This window comes from Pseudoliparis swirei, chromosome 14 (genome assembly GCF_029220125.1).
Source record: "Pseudoliparis swirei isolate HS2019 ecotype Mariana Trench chromosome 14, NWPU_hadal_v1, whole genome shotgun sequence".
NCBI classification, from domain to species: domain Eukaryota; kingdom Metazoa; phylum Chordata; class Actinopteri; order Perciformes; family Liparidae; genus Pseudoliparis; species Pseudoliparis swirei.
Window position 1 is genome coordinate 602,505 of NC_079401.1, and position 24,970 is coordinate 627,474.

The 24,970-nt window shown below is 44.5% G+C and overlaps 1 protein-coding gene across 1 annotated transcript; it reads right to left on the reverse strand.

The window, feature by feature from the left end:
* Positions 1-998: 998 nt before the first annotated feature.
* On the reverse strand, positions 999-15,016 carry dnajc27 (DnaJ (Hsp40) homolog, subfamily C, member 27). The gene is made up of 8 exons (XM_056431250.1): positions 14,764-15,016; positions 12,757-12,839; positions 9,666-9,770; positions 3,504-3,627; positions 3,320-3,442; positions 3,159-3,252; positions 2,378-2,675; positions 999-2,085 (listed from the first exon to the last, which is right to left on the reverse strand). Exons 1-8 carry the CDS (start codon positions 14,848-14,850, stop codon positions 1,953-1,955), a joined length of 1,047 nt encoding a protein of 348 aa, XP_056287225.1. The 5' UTR covers positions 14,851-15,016; the 3' UTR covers positions 999-1,952.
* Between the last annotated feature and the right edge of the window lie 9,954 nt (positions 15,017-24,970).

Genomic DNA, 24,970 nt, shown 5'->3' on the forward strand with positions numbered 1-24,970 from the left:
TCAGCGGGGTGGACCTCCGGAGAGGTGTGGCCTTCAGGGAGAGGCGTGGCCTTCAGGGACCGGCGGCCCCCCGAAACTCTCAGAGATCCGTCCGAATCCGCCGACCCCGGACCACGTGACCGGCTGATTATTCACAGCTGTACGGTCACGGTCAGGAGGCGTTCACGTGCTCAGAGGACGGACGGAAAACACACAACACAACTACACACAACACACACAACTCATCAGCTCACATCTCAAACTTAAAGACACAACATGTCGAGTGGACCCAGAGCGAGGCCGTCGGCGTGGCGACATCCAGACGAGGAAGATCAAACGTCAGATTCAGCATTTAGTTTCTGCTGCGTTGGACCTCCTGATGCACTGAGAAACGAGCCGATGAAGAGTTTGACAAACACGGCTCATCTTTTTATTTAAAAAACAAGACTGTAAAACGTGCATTTACAAGAACCACAGAGCATGTCACACACACGTCATGATAAATAAACACTGTTGGATGGAGTCGTGTGATTGGCCGACGCGTCACATGACAGTCTGTAATAATCAGATTTATTCTCCACGACATTAAACCATAAACTTCAGGACAACCCCCTTTATAATTATATATCTATTTATTTATCAAGCAAAGTTATTTCACTATTATTTAAATATCAGTTTAAGAAATACAAAAGTATTAATGAGATAAAGAATCATTAAAGTGACAAGTTCAGCCTTCCTGTTTCAGAAAACACGTAGAAATATAAAAGTATAACAACATATTAACGAACAGACCAGTCATCATGTAAACGTTCAGGTGGAGGAGCCGAGGAAAATAAACATGAGCGGAGAAAACTCAACATGAGCGGAAAAAACTAAACATGAGCGGAGAAAACTAAACATGAGCAGAGAAAACTAAACATGAGCGGAGAAAACTCAACATGAGCGGAAAAAACTCAACATGAGCGGAGAAAACTAAACATGAGCGGAGAAAACTCAACACGAAAAACTGATGGAAAAACTAAACATGAGCAGAGAAAACTAAACATGAGCAGAGAAAACTAAACATGAGCGGAAAAAACTCAACATGAGCAGAGAAAACTAAACATGAGCAGAGAAAATTAAACATGTTCAACTGAGTAAAGTAACGTGTTGAACTTAAAACTCTTTTTACACATTTGGCGGAGAAAACGATTCAAGACAAATTAAAACTAGTTAGTGGGGAACAAAAGTGTTTTATGAGGGAATTTAAAGTTTAAAGAATCAATCTAAAGTTTACAGAGAAGAATAAAATAGGAATAGAGGGAACTCCTTTCAGATGAATCTATGAGTCACTTTTAGGAACAAGACTTAGGGAACTATTTATAAACTCTTATGCAAACCAAACATGAGAGTGAAGTTTGGGGAACATCCGGGCCTCTTCCTCTTCCTCACGTTTGGGGGGACATCCGGGCCTCTTCCTCTTCGTCGCCTGTCGAGGGCGTTTGGGGAGGAGGGGGCGGGTTTGGCCACGTCTCCAGCATGCGTCGTGTTCAGCCTGAGAGGCGACTGAGGGAGTGAGAGAAGTCCCTTTGAAGAACAAGCTGACCTCTGACCTGGTGAGGTCATCCACACACACAACGGTTCAATTACGACCTTCCTCCTTCAAAGTCCTAGAATTTAAATAACGTTTTAGGATTACCGTTTTGTTATTTCTTAGATTTCTGACTAAATCCAATATTTGGACTTTGATCTCAGAATTCAGATTTAAATTTAAATCTAAATTCACCAAAATGTTATTTGAATCTAAAAATGTGACAGAATTTTGGCTTAAATATATATATTAAATATATTTGATGCACTTCCTGGTCTTTCTTTGTTTTTCACGTCCAGAGATCAAAAGGATAAACGTTGTTGGTAAACAACAACACGCGAGAGCTTCCTGCACAACCAGCGTGTGATTGGTCCGTTCACGTCCAGAGGGCCAATCAGAGGAGTTATTTAATGTTCTTGAGCAGTGACGTGCGAGCGTTCACCACGGCCTTGAAGGCGTCTTCGCTGCCGGGGGCAACGCATTTATCAGGATGCAGCAGCACCGCCAACTTCCTGTACGCCTTGTTCACCTCCTCCCTGGAAACAAGCAGGAGGAACCAACGTCAGGCAGTGATATATATGTAATACATATATATAATATATATAACATATATATATACAATATATATATGTTATATATATATAAAACATATATAATATATATATATAAATATATATAACATATATATATAATATATATTTCCCCCCCAGCATGTCCCAGGAGTCTTTATTAATAGTACTAACAGTGATAACGCATCACGTGGCCCCTGGCTTCCCCCCCAGCATGTCCCAGGAGTCTTTATTAATAGTACTAACAGTGATAACGTACCGCGTGGCCCCTGGCTTCACCCCCAGCATGTCCCAGGAGTCTTTATTAATAGTACTAACAGTGATAACGTACCGCGTGGCCCCTGGCTTCACCCCCAGCATGTCCCAGGAGTCTTTATTAATAGTACTAACAGTGATAACGTACCGCGTGGCCCCTGGCTTCACCCCCAACATGTCCCAGGAGTCTTTATTAATAGTACTAACAGTGATAACGTACCGCGTGGCCCCTGGCTTCACCCCCAGCATGTCCCAGGAGTCTTTATTAATAGTACTAACAGTGATAACGTACCGCGTGGCCCCTGGCTTCCCCCCCAGCATGTCCCAGGAGTCTTTATTAATAGTACTAACAGTGATAACGTACCGCGTGGCCCCTGGCTTCCCCCCCAGCATGTCCCAGGAGTCTTTATTAATAGTACTAACAGTGATAGTACCGCGTGGCCCCTGGCTTCCCCCCCAGCATGTCCCAGGAGTCTTTATTAATAGTACTAACAGTGATAACGTACCGCGTGGCCCCTGGCTTCCCCCCCAGCATGTCCCAGGAGTCTTTATTAATAGTACTAACAGTGATAACGTGCACGTGGCCCCTGGCTTCCCCCCCAGCATGTCCCAGGAGTCTTTATTAATAGTACTAACAGTGATAACGCATCACGCGGGCCCCTGCTTCCCAGCATGTCCCAGGAGTCTTTATTAATAGTACTAACAGTGATAACGTACCGCGTGGCCCCTGGCTTCACCCCCAGCATGTCCCAGGAGTCTTTGCTAATAGTACTAATAGTGATAACGGTGCTCCTTGGTGAAGCCCAGCATGTCCCAGGAGTCGCTGACCGGGCGCTTGCCTCCGTTCTCACACATGTCGGTGATGGAGGAGAAGAAGGCCTGAGAGACGGAGCACAGGGCTTAGAGGGCCGGGGGCCACGGAGACGGGAGGCGCGACGCTGCGTACCTGGAACATCTCGTTGATGCCCTCTCCGCTCTGAGCCGACGTCTCGAAGTAGTGGAAGCCGCGGGACTCCGCCCACAGACGCCCCTCCCCCTCGTCCACCAGGCGCCGCTTGGACAGGTCCACCTGAAACCACAGGGGGGTCAGCGGCGGCGGCCCGGCGCTCGGCGCCCGGCGCCCTCCTCACCTTGTTGGCGCACACGGTGAACACGATGCTCTCCATGTTGGCCTGCGAGCCCGTCTCCTGCTTCATCTCGCCCAGCCAGCTGTCCAGAGCAGAGAACTTCCGAACACCAGCAGCACGCCCTGCCCTTGTGGGGGCCGTCGCACCAGGGGACTACCTGAGAGACTACCTCAGAGGACTACGACCTCAGAGGACTAGGACCTGGGACAGAGGACTACCTCAGAGGACTACGACCTCAGAGGACTAGGACCTCAGAGGACTAGGACCTCAGAGGACTAGGACCTCAGAGCACTAGGACCTCAGAGCACTAGGACCTCAGAGCACTAGGACCTCAGAGGACTAGGACCTCAGAGCACTAGGACCTCAGAGCACTAGGACCTCAGAGGACTAGGACCTCAGAGCACTAGGACCTCACAGTACTAGGACCTCAGAGCACTAGGACCTCACAGTACTAGGACCTCAGAGGACTACGACCTCAGAGGACTAGGACCTCAGAGGACTAGGACCTCAGAGGACTAGGACCTCAGAGGACTAGGACCTCAGAGGACTAGGACCTCAGAGCACTAGGACCTCAGAGCACTACAACCTCAGAGGACTAGGACCTCAGAGTACTAGGACCTCACAGTACTAGGACCTCAGAGCACTAGGACCTCACAGTACTAGGACCTCAGAGCACTAGGACCTCAGAGCACTAGGACCTCAGAGGACTAGGACCTCAGAGGACTAGGACCTCAGAGGACTAGGACCTCAGAGCACTAGGACCTCACAGTACTAGGACCTCAGAGCACTAGGACCTCACAGTACTAGGACCTCAGAGGACTACGACCTCAGAGGACTAGGACCTCAGAGGACTAGGACCTCAGAGGACTAGGACCTCAGAGGACTAGGACCTCAGAGCACTAGGACCTCAGAGCACTACAACCTCAGAGGACTAGGACCTCAGAGTACTAGGACCTCACAGTACTAGGACCTCAGAGCACTAGGACCTCACAGTACTAGGACCTCAGAGCACTAGGACCTCAGAGCACTAGGACCTCAGAGGACTAGGACCTCAGAGTACTAGGACCTCACAGTACTAGGACCTCAGAGGACTACGACCTCAGAGCACTAGGACCTCAGAGTACTAGGACCTCAGAGGACTACGACCTCAGAGGACTACGACCTCAGAGGACTAGGACCTCAGAGGACTAGGACCTCAGAGGACTAGGACCTCAGAGCACTAGGACCTCAGAGTACTAGGACCTCAGAGCACTAGGACCTCAGAGCACTAGGACCTCAGAGCACTAGGACCTCACAGTACTAGGACCTCAGAGCACTAGGACCTCAGAGCACTAGGACCTCAGAGCACTAGGACCTCAGAGGACTACGACCTCAGAGGACTAGGACCTCAGAGTACTAGGACCTCAGAGGACTAGGACCTCAGAGTACTAGGACCTCAGAGGACTAGGACCTCACAGTACTAGGACCTCACAGTACTAGGACCTCAGAGGACTAGGACCTCAGAGGACTAGGACCTCAGAGCACTAGGACCTCACAGTACTAGGACCTCAGAGTACTAGGACCTCAGAGGACTAGGACCTCAGAGTACTAGGACCTCACAGTACTAGGACCTCAGAGTACTAGGACCTCAGAGTACTAGGACCTCAGAGTACTAGGACCTCAGAGGACTAGGACCTCAGAGGACTAGGACCTCAGAGTACTAGGACCTCAGAGTACTAGGACCTCACAGTACTAGGACCTCAGAGGACTACGACCTCAGAGGACTAGGACCTCAGAGCACTAGGACCTCAGAGCACTAGGACCTCAGAGCACTAGGACCTCAGAGCACTACGACCTCAGAGGACTAGGACCTCAGAGCACTAGGACCTCAGAGCACTAGGACCTCAGAGTACTAGGACCTCAGAGTACTAGGACCTCAGAGGACTAGGACCTCAGAGGACTAGGACCTCAGAGGACTAGGACCTCAGAGGACTAGGACCTCAGAGGACTAGGACCTCAGAGTACTAGGACCTCAGAGGACTAGGACCTCAGAGGACTAGGACCTCAGAGGACTAGGACCTCAGAGGACTAGGACCTCAGAGGACTAGGACCTCAGAGGACTAGGACCTCAGAGGACTAGGACCTCAGAGTACTAGGACCTCAGAGCACTAGGACCTCACAGTACTAGGACCTCAGAGTACTAGGACCTCAGAGCACTAGGACCTCAGAGCACTAGGACCTCAGAGTACTAGGACCTCAGAGTACTAGGACCTCAGAGCACTAGGACCTCAGAGGACTAGGACCTCAGAGGACTAGGACCTCAGAGTACTAGGACCTCAGAGGACTATGACCTCAGAGGACTAGGTCCTCAGAGGACTAGGACCTCACAGTACTAGGACCTCAGAGGACTACGACCTCAGAGCACTAGGACCTCAGAGCACTAGGACCTCAGAGTACTACGACCTCAGAGGACTAGGACCTCAGAGCACTAGGACCTCAGAGCACTAGGACCTCAGAGGACTAGGACCTCAGAGGACTAGGACCTCAGAGGACTAGGACCTCAGAGGACTAGGACCTCAGAGGACTAGGACCTCAGAGTACTAGGACCTCAGAGGACTAGGACCTCAGAGCACTAGGACCTCAGAGTACTAGGACCTCAGAGCACTAGGACCTCAGAGCACTAGGACCTCAGAGCACTAGGACCTCAGAGCACTAGGACCTCAGAGGACTAGGACCTCAGAGGACTAGGACCTCAGAGTACTAGGACCTCAGAGCACTAGGACCTCAGAGGACTAGGACCTCAGAGGACTACGACCTCAGAGGACTAGGACCTCAGAGTACTAGGACCTCAGAGGACTAGGACCTCAGAGTACTAGGACCTCAGAGGACTAGGACCTCAGAGGACTAGGACCTCACAGTACTAGGACCTCACAGTACTAGGACCTCAGAGGACTAGGACCTCAGAGGACTAGGACCTCAGAGTACTAGGACCTCAGAGTACTAGGACCTCAGAGTACTAGGACCTCAGAGGACTAGGACCTCAGAGTACTAGGACCTCAGAGGACTAGGACCTCACAGTACTAGGACCTCACAGTACTACGACCTCAGAGGACTAGGACCTCAGAGCACTAGGACCTCAGAGCACTAGGACCTCAGAGCACTAGGACCTCAGAGCACTAGGACCTCAGAGCACTAGGACCTCAGAGCACTACGACCTCAGAGGACTAGGACCTCAGAGCACTAGGACCTCAGAGCACTAGGACCTCAGAGGACTAGGACCTCAGAGCACTAGGACCTCAGAGGACTAGGACCTCAGAGGACTACGACCTCAGAGGACTACGACCTCAGAGGACTAGGACCTCAGAGGACTAGGACCTCAGAGTACTAGGACCTCAGAGGACTAGGACCTCAGAGGACTAGGACCTCAGAGCACTAGGACCTCAGAGGACTAGGACCTCAGAGGACTAGGACCTCAGAGGACTAGGACCTCAGAGTACTAGGACCTCAGAGCACTAGGACCTCAGAGCACTAGGACCTCACAGTACTAGGACCTCAGAGTACTAGGACCTCAGAGCACTAGGACCTCAGAGTACTAGGACCTCAGAGCACTAGGACCTCACAGTACTAGGACCTCAGAGTACTAGGACCTCAGAGCACTAGGACCTCAGAGGACTAGGACCTCAGAGGACTAGGACCTCAGAGTACTAGGACCTCAGAGGACTACGACCTCAGAGGACTAGGACCTCACAGTACTAGGACCTCAGAGTACTAGGACCTCAGAGGACTAGGACCTCAGAGGACTAGGACCTCAGAGTACTAGGACCTCAGAGTACTAGGACCTCAAAGTACTAGGACCTCAGAGTACTAGGACCTCAGAGTACTAGGACCTCAGAGTACTAGGACCTCAGAGGACTAGGACCTCAGAGTACTAGGACCTCAGAGGACTAGGACCTCAGAGGACTAGGACCTCAGAGCACTAGGACCTCAGAGGACTAGGACCTCAGAGGACTAGGACCTCAGAGGACTAGGACCTCAGAGCACTAGGACCTCACAGTACTAGGACCTCAGAGTACTAGGACCTCAGAGGACTAGGACCTCAGAGTACTAGGACCTCAGAGTACTAGGACCTCAGAGTACTAGGACCTCAGAGGACTAGGACCTCAGAGTACTAGGACCTCACAGTACTAGGACCTCAGAGGACTACGACCTCAGAGCACTAGGACCTCAGAGCACTAGGACCTCAGAGTACTACGACCTCAGAGGACTAGGACCTCAGAGCACTAGGACCTCAGAGCACTAGGACCTCAGAGTACTACGACCTCAGAGGACTAGGACCTCAGAGGACTAGGACCTCAGAGGACTACGACCTCAGAGGACTACGACCTCAGAGGACTAGGACCTCAGAGGACTAGGACCTCAGAGTACTAGGACCTCAGAGGACTAGGACCTCAGAGGACTAGGACCTCAGAGTACTAGGACCTCAGAGGACTAGGACCTCAGAGGACTAGGACCTCAGAGCACTAGGACCTCACAGTACTAGGACCTCAGAGTACTAGGACCTCAGAGCACTAGGACCTCAGAGCACTAGGACCTCAGAGCACTAGGACCTCAGAGTACTAGGACCTCAGAGTACTAGGACCTCAGAGGACTAGGACCTCAGAGGACTAGGACCTCAGAGTACTAGGACCTCAGAGTACTAGGACCTCAGAGGACTAGGACCTCAGAGGACTAGGACCTCAGAGTACTAGGACCTCAGAGTACTAGGACCTCAGAGGACTAGGACCTCAGAGGACTAGGACCTCAGAGTACTAGGACCTCAGAGCACTAGGACCTCAGAGCACTAGGACCTCAGAGCACTAGGACCTCAGAGGACTAGGACATCAGAGGACTAGGACCTCAGAGTACTAGGACCTCAGAGTACTAGGACCTCAGAGGACTAGGACCTCAGAGGACTAGGACCTCAGAGGACTAGGACCTCAGAGTACTAGGACCTCACAGTACTAGGACCTCAGAGTACTAGGACCTCAGAGGACTAGGACCTCAGAGTACTAGGACCTCAGAGTACTAGGACCTCACAGTACTAGGACCTCAGAGTACTAGGACCTCAGAGGACTAGGACCTCAGAGGACTAGGACCTCAGAGTACTAGGACCTCAGAGCACTAGGACCTCAGAGGACTAGGACCTCAGAGGACTAGGACCTCAGAGGACTAGGACCTCAGAGTACTACGACCTCAGAGGACTAGGACCTCAGAGGACTAGGACCTCAGAGGACTAGGACCTCAGAGGACTAGGACCTCAGAGGACTACGACCTCAGAGGACTAGGACCTCAGAGTACTACGACCTCAGAGGACTAGGACCTCAGAGGACTAGGACCTCAGAGGACTAGGACCTCAGAGTACTAGGACCTCAGAGGACTACGACCTCAAAGTACTAGGACCTCAGAGTACTAGGACCTCAGAGTACTAGGACCTCAGAGGACTAGGACCTCAGAGTACTAGGACCTCAGAGGACTAGGACCTCAGAGGACTAGGACCTCAGAGTACTAGGACCTCAGAGTACTAGGACCTCAGAGCACTAGGACCTCACAGTACTAGGACCTCAGAGTACTAGGACCTCACAGTACTAGGACCTCAGAGTACTAGAACCTCAGAGTACTAGGACCTCACAGTACTAGGACCTCAGAGTACTAGGACCTCAGAGTACTAGGACCTCACAGTACTAGGACCTCAGAGTACTAGGACCTCAGAGTACTAGGACCTCACAGTACTAGGACCTCAGAGTACTAGGACCTCAGAGTACTAGGACCTCAGAGTACTAGGACCTCACAGTACTAGGACCTCAGAGTACTAGGACCTCACAGTACTAGGACCTCAGAGTACTAGAACCTCAGAGTACTAGGACCTCACAGTACTAGGACCTCAGAGTACTAGGACCTCAGAGTACTAGGACCTCACAGTACTAGGACCTCACAGTACTAGGACCTCAGAGGACTAGGACCTCAGAGTACTAGGACCTCAGAGTACTAGGACCTCAGAGTACTAGAACCTCAGAGTACTAGGACCTCGGAGTACTAGGACCTTGGAGTACTAGGACCTCAGAGCACTAGGACCTCAAGGAGTACTAGTACACAGACACAGAGTACTCGTACCTCAGACATGGTTCCTGCTGTACTAATACAACAGACATGTGTACTAATACAACAGATGAAGTATAACTCACTTCGTAGAAGAACGGGTGTCCGGCCATGTCGAAGATGTTCACTTTGATTTCACGATCACGAACCTGAACTCTGACATCACAAGATTACCATGACACAGGTACTAACACGCAGGTACTAACACACAGGTACTAACACGCAGGTACTAACACGCAGGTACTAACACACAGGTACTAACACACAGGTACTAACACACAGGTACTAACACGCAGGTACTAACACGCAGGTACTAACACGCAGGTACTAACACGCAGGTACTAACACGCAGGTACTAACACACAGGTACTAACACACAGGTACTAACACACAGGTACTAACACACAGGTACTAACACACAGGTACCAACACACAGGTACCAACACAGGTACTAATACACAGGTACACACACAGGTACTACACACAGGTACTACACACAGGTACTACACACAGGTACTACACAGGTGCTAACACAGGTACCAGCACACAGGTACTAACACACAGGTACTAGCACACAGGTACCAACACACAGGTACTAACACACAGGTACTAACACACAGGTACCAACACACAGGTACTAACACACAGGTACTAACACAGGTGCTACACACACGGGTACTAACACACAGGTACTAACACAGGTACTAACACACAGGTGCAACACACAGGTACTAACACACAGGTGCTAACACACAGGTACCACACACAGGTTTAACCCACACAGGTACTAACACACAGGTACTAACACACAGGTACTAACACACAGGTACCAACACACAGGTACTAACACACAGGTACTAACACACAGGTACTAACACACAGGTACTCACACACAGGTACTCACACACAGGTACTAACACACAGGTACTAACACACAGGTACTAACACACAGGTACTAACACACAGGTACCAACACACAGGTACTAACACACAGGTACCAACACACAGGTACCAACACGCAGGTACAACACAGGTACTCACACACAGGTACCAACACACAGGTACTAACACGCAGGTACTAACACGCAGGTGCCAACACTATAGGTACTAACACAGGTACTAATACACAGGTACTAACACACAGGTACTAACACACAGGTACTAACACACAGGTACTAACACACAGGTACTAATACACAGGTACTAACACACAGGTACTAACACACAGGTACTAACACACAGGTACTAGCACACAGGTACTAACACACAGGTACCAACACACAGGTACTAACACACAGGTACTAATACACAGGTACTAACACACAGGTACTAACACACAGGTGCTAACACAGGTAATGCCTACGGTGCTAACACAGGTGCCATGCACACAGGTGCTAACACACAGGTACTAACACACAGGTACTAAACACAGGTGCTAACACACAGGTACTAACACACAGTGCTAACAGGTACTAACACAGGTACTAACACAGGTGCTAACACAGGTACTAACAGGTAAACACAGGTACTAACACAGGTACTAGCACACAGGTACTAGCACACAGGTACTAACACACAGGTACTAACACACAGGTACCAACACACAGGTACCAACACACAGGTACTCACACACAGGTACTAACACACAGGTACTCACACACAGGTACTAACACACAGGTACTAGCACACAGGTACTAACACACAGGTACCAACACACAGGTGCTAACACACAGGTACTAACACAGGTACTAACACAGGTGCTAACACACAGGTACTAACACACAGGTACTAACACACAGTGCTAACACAGGTACCAACACACAGGTACTAACACGCAGGTACTACACAGGTGCTAACACACAGGTACTAACACAGGTGCTAACACAGGTACTAACACACAGGTACTAACACACAGGTACTAACACACAGGTACTAACACACAGGTACTAATACACAGGTACTAATACACAGGTACTAATACACAGGTACTAACACACAGGTACTAACACACAGGTACCAGCACACAGGTACCAACACACAGGTACTAACACACAGGTACTAACACACAGGTACTAATACACAGGTACTAACACACAGGTACCAACACACAGGTACTAACACAGGTACTAACACAGGTGCTAACACACAGGTACTAACACACGGGTGCCAACACAGGTACTAACACACAGGTGCTAACACACAGGTACTAACACACAGGTACTAACACAGGTGCAACACACAGGTGCTAACACAGGTGCACTCACACACAGGTACTAACACAGGTGCACACACAGGTACTAACACAGGTGCTAACACACACCACACAGGTACTAACACACAGGTGCCTAACACAGGTACTAACACACAGGTACTAACACACAGGTGCCAACACAGGTACTAACACACAGGTACTAACACACAGGTACCAACACACAGGTACTAACACACAGGTACTAACACACAGGTACTAACACACAGGTACTAACACACAGGTACCAGCACACAGGTACCAACACACAGGTACTAACACACAGGTACTAACACACAGGTACTAACACACAGGTACTAACACAGGTGCCAACACACAGGTGCCAACACACAGGTACTAACACACAGGTAACACTAACACAGGCACACAGACACAGGTACTAACACACAGTAACACACACAGGTACTAACACACAGGTGCTAACACACAGTGCTAACACACAGGCACTAACACACAGGTACTAACACAGGTACTAACACACAGTGCTAACACACAGGTGCAACACACAGGCACTAACACACAGGTACTAACACACAGGTGCCTAAACACAGGTACTAACACACAGGTACTAACACACAGGTACCAACACACAGGTACCAACACACAGGTACTAACACACAGGTACTAACACACAGGTACTAACACACAGGTACTAACACACAGGTAACACACAGGTACTAACACACAGGTACTAACACACAGGTACCAACACACAGGTACTAACACACAGGTACTAACACACAGGTACTAACACACAGGTACTAACACAGGTACTAACACACAGGTACTAACACACAGGTACTAACACACAGGTACCAACACACAGGTACTAACACACAGGTACTAACACACAGGTACTAACACATCACTTACTTGGTTACACCGTAGTCGATGCCGATTGTTGCCAAATACTTTGGAACAAATCTTTTCTCACAGTAACGTTTGATGATGCAACTCTGAAAGAAAACAAGTAGAACACCAGTAGAACACCAGTAGAACACCAGTAGAACACCAGTAGAACACCAGTAGAACACCAGTAGAACACCAGTAGAACACCAGTAGAACCAGTAGAACACCAGTAGAACACCAGTGGAACCAGTAGAACACCAGTAGAACACCAGTAGACCACCAGTAGAACCAGTAGAACACCAGTAGAACATCAGTAGAACATCAGTTGAACACCAGTAGAACACCAGTAGAACACCAGTAAAATACCAGTAGAACATCAGTAGAACACCAGTAGAACACCAGTAGAACCAGTAGAACACCAGTAGAACACCAGTAGAACACCAGTAGAACACCAGTAGAACAACCAGTAGAACACCAGTAGAACACCAGTAGAACCAGTAGAACACCAGTAGAACACCAGTGGAACCAGTAGAACACCAGTAGAACATCAGTAGAACACCAGTAGAACCAGTAGAACACCAGTAGAACACCAGTAGAACCAGTAGAACACCAGTAGAACACCAGTAGAACCAGTTGTCTCAACAGTCTGGTGCGTGTGTATTTGTGTATACATGTATATTTATACTGTGTGTGTATACTTGTGTGTACTTGTATATATGTATGTGTGTGTGTATTTGTATACATGTGTGTATATTTGTGTGTATTTGTATATATTTATGTGTGTGTGTATTTGTAGACATGTATGTGTATATTTGTGTGTATACTTGTGTGTACTTGTATATATGTATGTGTGTGTGTATTTGTAGACATGTATGTGTATATTTGTGTATATGTGTGTGTATACTTGTGTGTACTCATATATATGTATGTGTGTATTTGTATACATGTGTGTGTATATGTGTGTGTATACTTGTGTGTACTTGTATATATGTATGTGTGTGTATTTGTATACATGTGTGTGTATATTTGTGTATATGTGTGTATACTTGTGTGTACTCATATGTATGTGTGTGTGTATTTGTATACATGTGTGTGTATATTTGTGTATATGTGTGTGTATACTTGTGTGTACTCATATGTATGTGTATTTGTATACATGTGTGTATATTTGTGTATATGTGTGTGTATACTTGTGTGTACTCATATATATGTATGTGTGTGTGTATTTGTATACATGTGTGTGTATATTTGTGTATGTGTGTGTATACTTGTGTACTTGTATGTGTGTATACTTGTGTGTACTTGTATATGTGTGTGTATACTTATATGTATGTGTGTGTATACTTGTGTGTACTTGTATATATGTATGTGTGTGTATATGTGTGTATACTTGTGTGTACTTGTATATGTGTGTGTATACTTGTATATATGTATGTGTGTGTATATGTGTGTGTATACTTGTGTGTACTTGTATATGTGTGTATACTTGTATATATGTATGTGTGTGTATATGTGTGTGTATACTTGTGTGTACTTGTATATGTGTGTGTATACTTGTATATATGTATGTGTGTGTATACTTGTGTGTACTTGTATATGTGTGTGTATACTTGTATATATGTATGTGTGTATATGTGTGTATACTTGTGTGTACTTGTATATGTGTGTATACTTGTGTGTACTTGTATATGTGTGTGTATACTTGTGTGTACTTGTATATATGTATGTGTGTGTATATGTGTGTATACTTGTGTGTACTTGTATATGTGTGTATACTTGTAAAAATGTATGTGTGTGTATATGTGTGTGTATACTTGTGTGTACTCATATATATGTATGTGTGTGTGTGTATACTTGTATATATGTATGTGTGTGTATATGTGTGTGTATACTTGTGTGTACTCATATATATGTATGTGTGTGTGTATTTGTATACTTGTGTGTGTATATGTGTGTGTATACTTGTGTGTACTTGTATATATGTATGTGTGTGTATACTTGTGTGTACTTGTATATTGTGTGTACTTGTACCTTGCCGACCTCCGCGTTCCCGAGGCTGATCACCTTCACGCGCAGAGACTTCTTGTTGTCGCGTCGCTTCGCGGCGTTTGGCTCCATTCTACCTGCTGCTGCTGTTGTTAGCTCGCAGGGCTAGGTAGCCGTTAGCACGGCTCTGAATGAATGACTCGATGTTTGAATTAAAACTGCTTTGCTTTAACTTCAGAGAACGTGTGTCGGTTCCGCCGCCATAGTTCGGGTCCCGGTCCTGGTTCAGAGCTACTGAGCTAACCAGCTCTTTGGGACGAGCCACTAGGAAGCTAGCCTCCGACTTCCGCTATGATTTTCAAAATAAAAGGAACTGCTTTTTATATCCCTTCATATTTAACTATAAAACACATATATATATATATACACACACACTAAAACATTAAAAAGTAAAATTACTTTCAAAACAAGAAAAACTTAAAGCTGCAATACATATATATGATATGAAATTTCTTATAAAATATTTAATAATTGTCTTTAGTACGGCCCAAAGCGTCAAAATATGAATGAACTAATTAACCTTAAAACTGTGAAATAATCCAGTGAATTAAAAGAAGATTTTTTAAATTCAGAGCCAGTGATGTGATTGGCTGAAACACACAGCAGCCAATCACATCACTGGCTCCGCCCCTTTATTTGTTCTGACAGACAGTTGAAGACTTTTATGGAGAAAAATAGAAATAAACTGCAATTAAATAATTTGATTGTGAAAAGAAACAGGATGAAGAAATATTTTGCTTTTCGTACAGTTTTCTATTTCTATTGACTTAATCTGTTAAAAACCTCGATGACATCACGGTTAATAAAAACCTCGATGACATCACGGTTAATAAAAACCTTCAGCTGGGAACGTGCCACTGGTTTGATGGATCATAAAGAATATTTGTTAAGAGTTTTAATGTTTTACTGAGAGCTGAAGAGTCTTTAACATTTACAGATGATAATCAATAACAGGAGGAAGAGGCTGTTAGCGAGGAGGAAGAGGAGGAAGAGGCTGTTAGCGAGGATGAAGAGGAGGAAGAGGCTGCATCTGCAGGGCGTCGTAGGTGTCTCTGGTGGCGGTGCTCAGACCCTGAAGACGTGAACACAGCGATCAATAATTCATCAATAACATTAATAACTGGGGCTCTAGGGGTCTCCTCTCGTGGCCCTTCGGGGGTCTGTGGGTTTCTCCCGAGCCTCCTCGGGTTCCCCGGATTGTCTCCATTTCTCATGGGTTCAACTCTCAGTTATGGTTCTTTATTCTTTTTTCCCCTTGAGGTTTCTCTCATCAGGTCCTCAGTGAGGTTCTCTCTTATCAGGGTTCTCTCGGGGTTTTTCTCATAGGTTCTCTCAGTTATGGGTTCCTAGGTTTCTCAAAGGGTCTTTGAGGTTTTCTCAGTTAAGGGTTCGTGAGGTTCTCTCGGGAGGTTCTCTCAGTTTCCCCTTTTCAGTGGGGTTTCTCAGGCTTCTTCTCTCATAGGTTCTCTCATTTGGTTCCTCTAGGGCTCTTCCAGTCGTTCAGGAGTCTCCTTTTTCGGGGTTCCTGAGGTTCTCTCATTTTAGGTTTCAGTAGGTTTCCCCTGAGGTCTATCAGGGTTCTCTCAGTGGGGTTCTTGGGTCTTCGGGGTTTCCCGGATTTTCAGTAGGTTTCTCAGTCAAGGGTTTTCCTCAGTGTTCTCCCCAGTCTATCGGGGTTTCTCAGTGAGTTCTCTCAATCTTAAAGGGTTCTCCAGGAGTTTCCCCTCAGTTATCGGGGTTTCCCGTAGTTCTCTTTCGGGGTTTTCCTCGGGGGTTCTCCAGTCACCCGGGTTCTGGGAGGTTCTCTCAGTAGGTTCTCTCAGTGAGGTTCTCAGTCTAGGGTTCTCAGAGTTTTCAAGGGGTTTCTCTCAGCTTCAGGTTCTCTCAGTCTCAGGGGGTTTCTCTAGTGGTTCCCCTCAGGTTCTCAGGGTTCTCTCAGTGAGGTTCCCCTCAGTCAGTCATCAAGGTTTCCCTTCCATGGGTTCCCTTCAGAGTCCTCAGTCTCAGGGTTTCTCTGAGGTTCTCTCAGTGAGGTTCCCCGTCATCATCAGGGGTTTCTTTCCGTTAAGTTCTCTCAAGTTCTACAAGTCCTCAGAGGTTCTCTATAGTCACAAGGTTCTCTCAGTACTCCACAGTCATCAGGGTCCTCAGTGAGGTTCCGTCTCAGTCCAAGTTCCAGTATAGGTATATCCATGGGTTAATCAATTAATTTGAGTTCTTTATACCCAAAAACCCCAGTAGTTCCTTAGTTAGAGGTCTCCAGGGTTCTCTCAGTAGGTTCTGAGACAAGATTAAATAGAGTCAGCTCAGAGGAACCTCAGAATAGGGATGGGCCTATAAGGGGTACTAGTCATCCAGGCTTGGAATCCAGCTACGTTCCATAGAGTCCTTAAGTCATGGCCTCGGATTTCAGGAGTCTCAAGATTTCCCAGTGGGTTGTACACCAAAAGAATGTCTCGAGTACGGTCATCAGGAGTCCAAGAACAAGAATCAAGCCAGTCAGAGTATCGGGGTACCAACAAAACAAATACATCATAATAAGTACCACAGAGTCATAATAAATAAGACATCAACAGTAACAATACACAAAACAGAGTACATCACAGTCTCAGAGTACTCAGGTACACCAGGTAACGACATTAAGTCATCAAGTACATCAGAGACATCCACACATCAGAGTACCAAGTACATCAGAGTCATAAGACATCCAAGTACATCAAGTACTAGAGACACAAGTACATCGGGACTAGAAAAGGAGTACACAACCACGCATCAGAGAACAGAGTACATAAACATCAGTCTTTAATAAACATCAAGTAAATCATCAGTACACAGGTACATCACAGTACATAGAGTACATCAAGTACATCGAAGGTACATCAAGCATCAGAACTCCAGAGTACATCAGAGTACATCAGAGTACATCACAGTACATCAAAATCAGAGTACCAGAGTACATCACAGTACATCAGATCAAAGTACATAAGCACAGACAAGAGACACACAGTAATCAGAGTACTCAGAGTACAAAGTAAAAGTACATCAGAGTAAAAAGAGTCCCAAAATCAAGTACATCACAGTACATCAGAGTACCATCAAGTACTAAAAGAGTACATCAGAGTACACAAGTACATCAAGTACAAATTCAGAGTCATCAGAGTACTCAGAGTACATCAGTACAATTCAAAGACACAAGTACATCAAAAAGTCATCAGATACATCACAGTACATCACAGCATCAAGTACCTCGGGAAGTACAAAACCAGAGTACAAAATCAAGTACATCAGATACATCAGAGTACATAAGGTACACCCAAACAGACATCAGAGTACATCACAGAATCAGAGTACATCAGACAAGGTACATAGATACATCAGAGAAACACAGACATCAAGTAAAAATTTCAAGTACATCAGAGTACATAAGTACATCAGAGTACATCAGATACATCAGAGTCAAAGTACATCACAGTACATCAGAGTACATCAAGACATCCAAAAGTACATCAGAGTACATCACAGACATCCGGGAAATCAGAGACATCAGAGACATCACAACATCAAGACTCAAGTACATCAGAGTACTCACATACATCAGAAAAGAAATCACAGTACATCACAGTACATCAAGTACATCAGAGTACATCACAGTACACCCAAGTCCCAAGTACATAAGTACATCACAGTACATCAAGTACATACAATACAATAATACATCAGAGTACACAGTAATCAGAACATCAGAGTACATACAGTACAAAGACATCAGAGTACATCACAGTCCCATCAGAGACACCAGAGTACATCAAGTAAACCAGTACATCAGAGTACATCAGAGTACATCAGTACATCAAACAACCAGAACATACATAACAATTTGGTACATCGGGTACGGGAACATCACAGACATCCGGGCACAGAGTACATCAATACATCACAGTACATCAGAGTACATCAAGAAATCAAGTAATCAAGTACATCAAGTACATCAAGTACTAATACAAGTACATCAGAGTAATCACAGTACATCAGATACAAATACATCAGAGTACATCAGGTACATCAGATACTCACAGTAATAATACACACGGGTACATCAGATACATGAGTACATCAGGCCCCAGAGTACACCATCACAGGTACCAAGTACAAGATTTCCAAGTAAAAGACATCAGAGAAACCACAGAAATAAAGAGTAACCATGCATACATCAAATCAGAGTACACACAGTACATCATACTCAGTACATCAAGTACATCAAGTACATCAAGTACATAATAAAAGACATTAAACAGATACATTACAGGGTAACACACATCTGGAAATTAACAGGTATACAGTCTCAAAAATCAAGAAACAAGTACATCAGATTAATAGTACATAGATAAAGATATCGTCCCCAAAGTACATCAGGAAACGTAAAAGACAAAGACACACCAGACACAGAGTCCAACTCACAGCGATTTACCCCTTCAGGTACTCAGAGTACATCACTCATAGGTCCCGGGAAAAAGGCCCAAGCTCAGATACAAAATGAGTTTCCCAACTAAGCCCAGAAAGGCCCCAAACAACTTCTTTGGGTTTTATTTATAATTAATTACATAAATTATACAGTAATTATACATTACATAGTTAACTTATTCATGGGTTTCATTCATTATAATTAAATCTTCTCATGGGTTTTCTCGTTTTCGGAGCCTAAGGGAAACTCACGTACAGGTATCAGGTTCAGGTCATCAGTCCCAGTGGGGTTTCTCCAGAAATTCCTCTTCGGGTTCTTAGGTTCCCCTTCTTCAGGTCTTCATCCAGTTTCAGTCTTGGGTCTCCAGATGGGTTTCTCGCATCAAACCCAAAGACACATAAAAACACAAACCATCAAATCAATTCTCAAAAACACTTACTCACAAACACAATACTAATTCATAGGTTTCTATTTCAATCTTAAAATTTAATATAGGTTTTAAAAAAGTAACCCGACTCAAAAAAGGTTCTCCAGGACTGGGTACCCAGAAATAATAAACTTTTCCCGAGTAAAATTTAGGGGTTTTTGACGGAAATTTCATAAAAGTTTTTATCGGTTTAATGGGGTTAAAACTCGGGTTTCCTTCATTTACAGGTTCTTCAGTGGGTTTCTCTTAAAGTCATCAGGTTCTTCAGTGATTCTTCTCATTTATCAGGGTTCTCTCAGTGAGGTCCCGGGAGGTCTCAGTCATCAGGTCTCCAGTAGGTCCCTCCAGTCATGGGGGTTTCCTCAGTGAGTTCTCTCATAGTTCTCTCAGTCTATCAGGTTCTCTCAGGGGGCTAAACATGAGGTCTCTTCAGTCATCAGGGCTGGGAGAACTTTGGTTCTAAGGCATCGGGGCTCCCACAGAAGTCTCGAGAAAAACCAGAACTCACCATTTCAGTCACGGTTAGGTTCCAGAGCTCTGTCAGATCTACAACAATAAAGAATAACATTAACTAAATTAATAAAAACAACTAAGTAAATCATTAATTATAAACAATAACATTTTATAACAAACAACAAACAAACAAAACATATGTTCTACTCAGCTGTAGAGACCCCGGTTCCCCACTTGGTTCTAAACTAAACATTTGAATAATTAGGGGGAAAGAGCAACAGCAGGAAATCCTTTCACAATAAGAGCAGGCAGGCCTTTCACAATAAGAGCGCAGACCTTCTCCCTGAGGAACATCAGGTAATACGGGGCCGTACATCACAGAAGCCGTCAGAGTACACAGGTTTTACAGGCCACTCGGGGGGAAACAGGGCAGTAAGGCAGCTGCTGTTTTACACTTTCACAATAAGAAGAAAGATGATCTTCAACAGTTACTATGACATGTCAAGAAACTCCCAGGATGCATTGCAGTGAGACATCCAATCAAAGAGTACCTCAGAGTACATCAGAGTACATCAGAGTACATCACAGTACATCAGAGTACATCAGAGTACCTCAGAGTACATCAGAGTACATCAGAGTACATCACAGTACATCAGAGTACATCAGAGTACATCACAGTACATCAGAGTACCTCAGAGTACATCAGAGAAAAACATCAAGTACATCAGAGTACATCAGAGTACATCAGAGTACATCAGAGTACATCACAGTACATCAGAGTACATCAGAGTACATCACAGTACATCACAGTACATCAGAGTACCTCAGAGTACATCAGAGTACATCAGAGTACATCAGAGTACTCAGTACTCAGAGTACATCAGAGTACATCAAGTACATCAGAGTACATCAGAGTACATCAAGTACATCAAGTACATCAGAGTCCCTCAGAGTACATCAAGTACATCAGAGTACATCAAGTCCCATCAAAAGTACATCAGAGTACATCAGAGTACATCAGAGTACATCAAGTACATCAGAGTACTCAAGTACATCAGAGTACATCAAGTACATCAGAGTACATCAGAGTACATCAGAGTACATCAGAGTACATCAAAAGTACATCAAGTACATCAAGTACATCAGAGTACATAAACAGGTACATCACAGTACATCAGAGTACATCAAGTACATCAGAGTACATCACAGAGTACATCAGAGTACATCAAGTACATCAGAGTACATCAAGTACATCAGAGTACATCACAGTACATCAGAGTACATCAGAGTACATCAGAGTACATCACAGTACATCAGAGTACATCAGAGTACATCACAGTACATCAGAGTACATCACAGTACATCAGAGTACATCAGAGTACATCACAGTACATCAGAGTACATCAAGTACATCAGAGTACATCAGAGTACATCACAGTACATCAAGTACATCAGAGTACATCAGAGTACATCAAGTAAAATCACAGTACATCACAGTACATCAGAGTACATCAGAGTACATCACAGTACATCAGAGTACATCAGAGTACATCAGAGTACATCAGAGTACATCAGAGTACATCAGAGTACATCAGAGTACATCAAGTACATCAGAGTACATCAAGTACATCAGAGTACATCACAGTACATCAGAGTACATCACAGTACATCAAAAAAGTACATCAGAGTACATCAGAGTACATCACAGTACATCAGAGTACATCAGAGTACATCAGAGTACATCACAGTACATCAGAGTACATCAGAGTACATCAGAGTACATCACAGTACATCAGAGTACATCACAGTACATCAGAGTACATCAGAGTACATCAGAGTACATCACAGTACATCAGAGTACATCACAGTACATCAGAGTACATCAGAGTACATCACAGTACATCAGAGTACATCAGAGTACATCAGAGTACATCACAGTACATCAGAGTACATCAAGTACATCAGAGTACATCAGAGTACATCACAGTACATCAGAGTACATCACAAAAAGTACATCAGAGTACATAAAGGAAAGTACATCAGAGTACATCAGAGTACATCAAGTACATCAGAGTACATCACAGTACATCAGAGTACATCACAGTACATCAGAGTACATCAGGTTGGGTACATCACAGTACATCAGAGTACATCAGAGACATCACAGTACATCACAGTACATCAGAGTACATCACAGTACATCAGAGCACAACAGAGTACATCACAGTACATCAGAGTAAAAAGTACATAAAGGTACTTTCAGAGTACATCAGAGTACATCAGAGTACATCAATCACGGTACATCAGAGTACATCAAGTACATCAGAGTACACCACAGTACATCAGAGTACATCACAGTACATCACAGTACATCTGAGTACATCAGAGTACATCACAGTACATCAGAGTACTCAGAGTACATCAAGTACATCACAGTACATCAGAGTACATCAAGTACATCAGAGTACATCGGTAACAAAGTACATCAGAGTACATCACAGTACATCAGAGTACATCAAACACACAGTACATCAAGACCCAAGTACATCACAGTACATCAGAGTACTAATACTAGAGTACATCAGAGTACATCAGAGTACATCACAGTACATAGAGTACATCAAGTACATCAGAGTACATCAGAGTACATAAAACAGTACATCAGAGTACATCAAGTACATCACAGTACATCAGAGTACATCAGAGTACATCAAGTACATCAGAGTACATCAAGTACATCAAGTACATCAGAGTACATCAAGTACATCAGAGTACATCAGAGTACATCAAGTACATCAGTTTAGTTTCTCCAGTACTAAGCAGCTACATAGAACAGGGAACGTTTCTTTCTTCGTTTTGAATGTTATGTGGGTTCATTCTACAGTCTCAGATACACATTCTATACAGGTACATAGATACATTACTTATGTACATTAGTACATTAGGTACATAGATACTTTATATTCCGTTACCTTCAGGTTTACCTCTAGAAGCTGAGCAGACAGGACCAGGACCAACCAGGACACAGAGAAGGGGAGTCATCAGAGGACTTCTTTCCTTTTCTTTTCTTCCTTTTTGACTACAGAGACGACTAAGACTGTTCTCGTTGGTAACGGAAGGGGTGGATGCTGAACGGTCCCCAAAAAAACACCCCAACACACACACAACAAACACCACCCAAAAAGACACAACAAACGCTTTATTACTTTAGCATTATTGTATTTTATAATATATATAAAAGGAAAAAATAAAATACATATAAATATACTTTATTTACTTAACATTACTTTTAATCGGGTAACCAGGTTTTTGTGGATTAATCATGATTAATCACATATTACCGATATTCTCGGTATATTTGTGAGAACAAAAGATTTATGACAAAAGGGATATATACATTTATACATTCTTCTATACAATGGTGCTGCAACTCAGCAGTTATTTAGATTTTCTTCCATATGGAACATTAATACATCTTCATCCTAAACAGAATGTTTAACCCTCCTGTTACCTTTCGGGTCAATTTGACCCCATTCAATTTTTAATGTCGGTGTTCTTTTAATTTGACCCCAGGCTTTTTTCACTGTGTCAAACATATAGAAATATCAACTTTTATTTATTTAAAGGGCTATTTAGGTAGTCAACAAACAAACATAAAGTACCTACACTTAAACTTGGGAAGCAATATTAATTCTAATAATTTTCGGGAGGTTTTAATTGTGGGGTCAAATTGACCCGAGGTAAAATATGTTAGTAAATGTAAAGGTAACAGGAGGTTAAACAGAACATTTTCTCTTGTTTGTCAACCATTAACTCCACCATGATACAATCTAAAGGCCTCTAGTCTTCCTCTAGCAGCTGCTGAGGCAAACTGACTGTGGTTTTTCTTCATGAACTGGGCCGTGATGAAAGGGACGGCGGACACCGCTGCAAAGCTGAAACCTCACCCCGGACAGGTGGACAGATTGACAAGTGACTTTTTTTGCTCGGCCCGATGCGCGCACGGAGCTCTGTGGCGCGGACGGAGATCGATAATGTTAACGCAACGCGAAGAGACAGAAATGACATGCTGCTGTGGAGATACGATCAACAACAGACGTTTAGTTTAATAAAAGAACAAAGACGTGCTCTAGAGAACATGTCAGGGGCGGGCCAATCTCTTAATGTCATGATCTACCGACACTACGCCGCGATCGACTGGCAGGTCGCGATCGACGTGTTGAGACCCTGATCTACAGGAAGTAAAAGTCGTAACAAGGTTTCGAGGTGAACCTGCGGAAGGATCATTACCGATGAACAGACCGTCTGCATGAGAGCGGACAGAGTTCAGATTGAAGTGGTGGATTGGAAGCTCATTTGCAAGTGACTTTTTTCGTCCCGACGACCAACAACAGACGGTTGAAGCTCATTCTGCGCATGCGTTAAATGCGTTAAAAAACTAGTTAAACCTGTAATTGAATTAACTGAGTTAACGCGTTATTTTCACAGCACTAATATATATGCATATATTATACATATATATACATATAATATATATATATATAACATATATACAGTATATCATATATCTTTATACATATAGCATATATATACATATAATACATATATAATATAATAATACTATATATCATATATAGATGCATATATATACATATATATATATATACATATATATATACATATATATACATATGTATATACTAGGGCTGTCAATCGATTTAAAAAAATTAACTAATTAATCGCACATTTTGAAATTCATTAATCGCGATTAAAAGTTCTTTTTAAAGACAAAACTTCCCACAGAGCTGTGTTTTCAAAGAGGCTCCTACCTATAAAGTGCCAGTGAGGTA